Below are 6258 nucleotides of genomic sequence, written 5' to 3'. Positions count from 1 at the left end.
TGCTCTTTGTGCTATTTCTGATTCAGTCTTTAAGGAAAAGTTCACCTAAAAATGATTCCTTCATACTTATCCTTGCTTTTGACCATAGATATACGTGGGGCAGACACATTTTTATGTCTGGCTCTTCAGGACCAAATTGTTTGATGGTCAATTTGTCTTGAATTTGCAAAAGAAACACACTTTCATTGATGGTGCTTGCCATATTTGTGGTCTCGATAAGGGCTCGTTGCAGTACCATATTTGACCACAGATTTCCATTGGGAATAACTGAGGAGCGTTGTTAAGTTCGAGAGTGCAGCAGACTCTTGCCCACATGCGTGAATTTCAATATCAAACACCATGTAACTGAGCTTTCAGCTACTTTACGATGTAAAAATAGGATAAAAACATATAATAGGCCTGCTTTTAAATACATATGTCAGCATTTTGAACACATTAACAAGCAAACACATTACATTATTGGCAGTTTATAGTATGGATCTATGTTTTCAAGTGGATGAATAGTTAGGCGGCGCTCTGCCCTACCTGCACATGTAGATGAACTGTGCCTGGTCCAGCACTTCTGAGCTCCAAAAAGGACATAAATGCACCATTATTCACCTAACAAGCTGGTCAACTCTAAACTAACCCATTACAGTACGACTGGTTTATTCTATGTCTTCTGGGTGAGAAATAGACCAAATTGTTACTCCTTTTTCACTATAGATCTTGACAACTGCATTCTCCTTGGCGTGTTCATGATTTGACAAATTCGTAGAGCACTCAGTGCTGAGTATTATCATTATTGGGTGAACTGTTCCTTTAAAATAGGACCCTAGAAAGCCCATAGGTGACTGTCACTGCACACACTAATACTCAAAGACACACCAGTAGAAATCTTTGCCATCTGGACATACAGAGACGAAGATTTTATGTTCTTCTATTGAACACCATAAAATGACACGTTCAGAACATTCTATGTGAAATTCATTATTACACGGAGTGAGACAGTCCGACTTGAACATCTGAATGAATTCCCCTTTGTTGGCTTAGGTCACATAACATAGGGTTCCTCTGTAGAAAGAATAACCTTTTGCATATGGTGACTGGACACAAAAATGTGTCTGTTCTTGCGCTTTAAAACCCTAAACAGTGCTTGCTTTGATTTTAATTTCATATTCAAAAGGATCCCTTTTTTATATTACTGGAAGACTTCCAAAGCTACTGGGAAAAGCTGTTCCAAAAATATTGCACTCTGTTCCCCATTGCTTAGTAACCTGAATTTGTAGCAAGAATTAAAGCTGCTCAAAGGCCAGCCTTATCCCTACCACTTCTTTGGTTAACATCCTATTTGACCGATAACGATACAAATCAATAGCAATAAATGTGTTTGAGGTCTGTATGGCACCCCTGCGCATGGGCTATTCTGCAGAAACGGTGCCATTTGTGTGCTATGTATTTTGGCCAATTTTTTTTCCCTATCATTACTATTATATTAATTATTTATAGCACCATTTCTTAGAATCTGATTTCAGAGATTTGGGTGTTTATTGAGCATGTTTTATAACATTGTTCATGTTTTATGAGCATGTTTTATAACATTGTTCAGGATAAATGTTCCCATACTATTCTTTTGTGTTTAAGTCAAGGTTAGTGCGTGTGCTTGCACAGCCAAATTTGTCATCTCTTATATTTCCTTCCTTTCAGAACACAGCAAAATGATTCCTTGTTTGTCACTCTGATTTCTGGTTCACTTGTGTGTCTCCCTTCCTCTGGCAGAACTCCGAAAACTCTGATCAGATGTCTGGAAATTATACCTTTGAAGTTACATGTAGTTTGGGGGGACATTTGGCTCTTTGGACTTCTTTTATAAATTAAACTCCCTTAAAGTGTAAACACTCCATTTTCACACTCTCACTCAGTTTAATTAATCTGTCTACAAACAAACATGGACATACATTACAAGAGAATGATGTCATTTTTTTCTGAACAAACAAATGCCATTTCCAGCACATAAGACTTTTTTTTTCAGACTCCTTTGTTTTGCTTAAGCTAATTTCATAAGTAGCATTTATTTTTTTTTTTTAATACACATAAAATTTTCACACAAACATTTGACACAATTATAGCTTGAATGAATATACAAAATATTCTGTTCCCAAGTAATATTTACCTTCATTTTGTTGTTTTCTTCACACATTATTTAATATTTTAGATCAAGAATGCTCTTTGCTGACACGGTAACACTTTATAATAAGATTCCATTCGTTAACATTAGTTAGTGCATTGTCAACAAACAATGAACAATATTTTTTACAGCATTGTATATGTTTAGTTCATGTTAGTTAATAATGCATTAACTAATGTTAACGTATACAGATTTTAATTAAAATTAATTATTAGAATATGTTAAAAATATTTTTCATTGTTAGTTCATGTTAACTAATGTAGTTAACTAATGTTAACAAATGCAAACTTTTTGTAAAGTGTTACCACTGACATTGTTGTCTCAGTTACTCATATAAAAAACTTTTTAGTGACAAAATTGTTGGTCGTGGAGGAATTTGACAGCACAACTGCGGGACAGTCATAATATGTGGATAAAAATGGTAAATTATTTTCACACAAAATTGAAATGGTTTATTGAAATCCTTGTTTACATTATTATAGTTTTCAAAATGTATGCTGGGTCTTGGACAAGGGTAAAACAATATATAAAATGAATATATAAAGCATTTGAAAAGCAGTGTTGGGTGTAATCCAATTACAAAGTCATTTGTTTCTGTAATCAAATTACTTTGTCAAAAAAAGTAATATAACTCATTACATTTGAAATCCTTGTAATCATATTACAGTTACTGACTTTCAATAAATGTAACTACTTTGAAGTATATTAGTAGGGTTACACATATTTCTAATAACATATTTGTATGTAGAATATATTTAAAACGTGAATTATGTTCATATGTACGTCCAGTCTGTTTCTGTGACAGCTGTGGGGTCACTAACAAATCACTGGGGAGAAATGTGTGGAGTTAAGTGTGTGACTTGTGTGCAACATTGAACAAGGAGAAATTGTTTACTTTAAGTGTTTACTGTTAGTGTAAACTTAAAAACTAAACATTATCAGTAATGTGATTACTTTTTAAATGAACTAATCTGTAAAGATTTTAAGATTACAATTTAAGAAAAATAAGTACTAATTGGTAGTGGATTACTTTTTTGTAACTAAAGTTCTGTTACAAAGAAGTGAAAATAAATGTATAAAAGGTATGGTACAAAGTTTCCAAAAAGTTGAATTGCATGATGCATGAATATTTCAATATTTAAAGGATATCATTTTGTTGTGTTTTTATTTTAGAGCATGTATATAATCATTCCCATTTTTTACCTCAAAATATATTTTGAAATGGCCACACATCTGTCCATGACAGCAGAAGTGAATCGTATATTTTCCAGATTTATTTGATGCATCACTAATTGAATTTGAGTCACCATGTTGAATTTATTTTGATATTAAAATATTTTTTAAATATCTGTTGAGTGTATTGCGCACCATACACCAGAGGGTTAATGTGATCTTACTTGAAAGCTGTTCATTTAAATAAATATAAACCTTTGTGACATAAAAGTGTCCATAGTTGAACAAATTGGCTAACAAGCCGTGGTTAACGGGATTCTTGTGTTCTTTCTCCTTCTCATATGGTCTCTACTCTTCTCCAACTCTTTCTGCCCTCTCTCTCTCTCTCTCTCTCTCTCTCCCTCCTCAACTTCCTTCTCTTTTGGTCTGTTTTTGTTTTCAAAACAAGGTTCCCTTTACAGGAAATTGTGTGTTCTGGAAGCATTCAGGAAGGCAGAGAACAGATTTCCTGTTGAAGCCATGGCTACAATAAAAGAGAAAAAAAACGAGGGAGGAAGAGAGAAAGCCGAAGGGGAGGGGTGGGTTGGGTGAAAAGGGTTCAGTAATGTCCCAACCGGAGGAGGAAAAACTCTCCCCTCCCCTCGCTCCTGTGCTCTCACTTTTGCAAAAAGTTCTGACATTTCAAGCCTCCGCTCTGCACAAGCTTGATGACCTCCTGAACATGGCATGAAAGAAAGAAAGAAAGAAAGATAGATAGATAGATAGATAGATAGATAGATAGATAGATAGATAGATAGATAGATAGATAGATAGATAGATAGATATATGTCATTTCTACTGGATCAGTTCTCACAGAAATGCATCAGAGAATGGTTGGAATATGAAGAGGAGAGGAAAACAGTAAGAAAGGAAGTGGAAAAGGAAAAACAACAGGAAATCATCTCATTTGAACAGCATTTCTGCAAAGCTTCCAGAGATACAGTCGCTCTCTAGAAAGCTTTGTGTCATAACTTTCCATCCAGATTCTACTCATCTCAATTCATGGTCTGTACAAGGGCAAGAGGGAGGAGGAACCCTGATGATGAAGTGACGTTGGGCGTTTACCGAGCTCCAGAATTTTTCTCCCACACCAGCTCTTTTGGTGCCTCAGTCAAGATGTGAGCAAATGATTCTTTTGTTTGACACTGTGGACTTCCTGATTTGGGGGTTTTCTTTTTTGTAATTTTCTGACCACAACTTCCCCCTTCCCATCCCATATGCCGTGGGGCCAATGGTTGATTCTAAGGTGTGTTTACTCTGATCTGATAAGTTACTAAAGCCTGATGAAGAATAAGGCTGCCAAGCTGAAGTCCAAAAGGAAAGGAACTGAAAATGCATTCGGCTGTGACTTGACTGAACATCTGCAGAATTCAGGACAAGACGGTAAATTCCTCTTTTCCACACTCACTTCCTTCTGGGCCATTCATATAACGGGCTGCCTTTTTCTCAAAACCCCGGCAGTCATAATGGGTTTACTTTATTTCAAACCCACACTAGCGCACCAGCATGGGCCTCTGTGTAAACATTAGCTACGTGTAATAAACCAACACCCATTTTTGCTCACCCATTTGCTAATTTTCTTATTGAAAAAGAAGATGCTCTATTCAAAGTGCTGTGACAAACTTTTGACTCTTTGCGGTAGAGTTGTATTTGCCTTATTCTCGCCTTAAACTGGTTAACTGTAAGGTATAACTAATGAATTCTCTTTTGAGGCTTAATCAGGCTGTTGTAGGTGTCCTGTAGTTTGTTGCCCTGTGATGTAGGTTAATGCGTTAATGAGTACTCTCAAACTGAAATGGAGGGTGTCGAAAAGTAAACCAGAATGCGATTCTAGCTTGACTGGTTGTGACCAGCTTTGATTTATTTCTGCTGAGCTTTAAAAGAAAATAAAGAGCAATGGAAATTTTGAGAGGTAGATCACTTACTAACTTTTTCTGTGTAAGGTTTTATTCAGTTTTACAACTTTATTTCCATGATGATGTAACGCCCTAAAGATCCTGTAATTTAGTAGTTTGCCGCAAAATTAATGATTTAAATAACTTTACAGGTAAAATAACTGTGTTTAACTAAGTTTTGACAGAAGAATTAATGTAAAAAAATTATTAGTAATTATAAGCTTCACATTCTGTCTTTAACCCTGCCACGAGAAGACATTTTATTTTCAAAATATTAATAACTACAGCCTTGACCAAAAAAACTTAAAATAAGTATTGTTTGAAAGCATGTATGCATTAAGACCAAAACTGAACAAGTGCTTTGAAATTTGCAGACAAATCAGAAGTGTTCCGTTTTGATAATTTATTAATAACTTTGCACTGTATATATTATTGTAATGAGTAAAAACATCAAAATCATCAAATAGCCATGTGACTTAAGTTGTTGGAAAACTCTCAAATAGTAGAATACATCCAGCCCATTTGTTTTACTCAAAAAAGTATACTTAATTATTACTCACTATATTTTTGTCTATATGCCTTTGACATTTATGTTTCATGTAAACAGGTGTTTCCCCTTAAATCTTCACAAAAAAATAAACAGAATATACAATATCAAATACCATTACTTAGAGGAGGTTGTTATATTTCAAACGTACCCACACGCAAGGTAATCGGATGCTTAGATCATTAGATAATTGACACGAAGCACAATGTGCACAGTGCACACAGCATCTGGCATCTTGCAAACTGGCTGAAAACATGTTAGCTTTCCTGGATCAGATGATGTAATTGGAGATGATGTAGAGTCATGGAATGCTAAACCAATCAGATTGGGTTCAAATCAGTTCAAAAAGTAATCCATATTTGGGCAGAGAGACATGTGATTGGTGACTGTTACATATGGCCACCAGGAGATGGCACCAAGTACATGACTTACTGAGG

The 6258-nt window shown here is 35.2% G+C and overlaps 1 protein-coding gene across 1 annotated transcript in view; it reads left to right on the top strand.

Moving 5' to 3' along the window:
• Positions 1-4033: 4033 nt before the first annotated feature.
• The window catches only part of arhgap31 (Rho GTPase activating protein 31), a 60462-nt gene continuing 58237 nt past the window's right edge, over positions 4034-6258 (top strand). Inside the window, exon 1 of the mRNA XM_052096675.1 lies at positions 4034-4762. Coding sequence (XP_051952635.1) covers positions 4663-4762 — 100 coding nt within the window. The 5' untranslated portion in view covers positions 4034-4662. The remainder of the gene's footprint in view (positions 4763-6258) is intronic.

This window comes from Xyrauchen texanus, chromosome 3, assembly GCF_025860055.1.
Source record: "Xyrauchen texanus isolate HMW12.3.18 chromosome 3, RBS_HiC_50CHRs, whole genome shotgun sequence".
NCBI classification, from domain to species: domain Eukaryota; kingdom Metazoa; phylum Chordata; class Actinopteri; order Cypriniformes; family Catostomidae; genus Xyrauchen; species Xyrauchen texanus.
The sequence above is the reverse complement of the archived record's forward strand: the minus strand, read 5'-3'. Positions and strand labels throughout refer to the sequence as shown.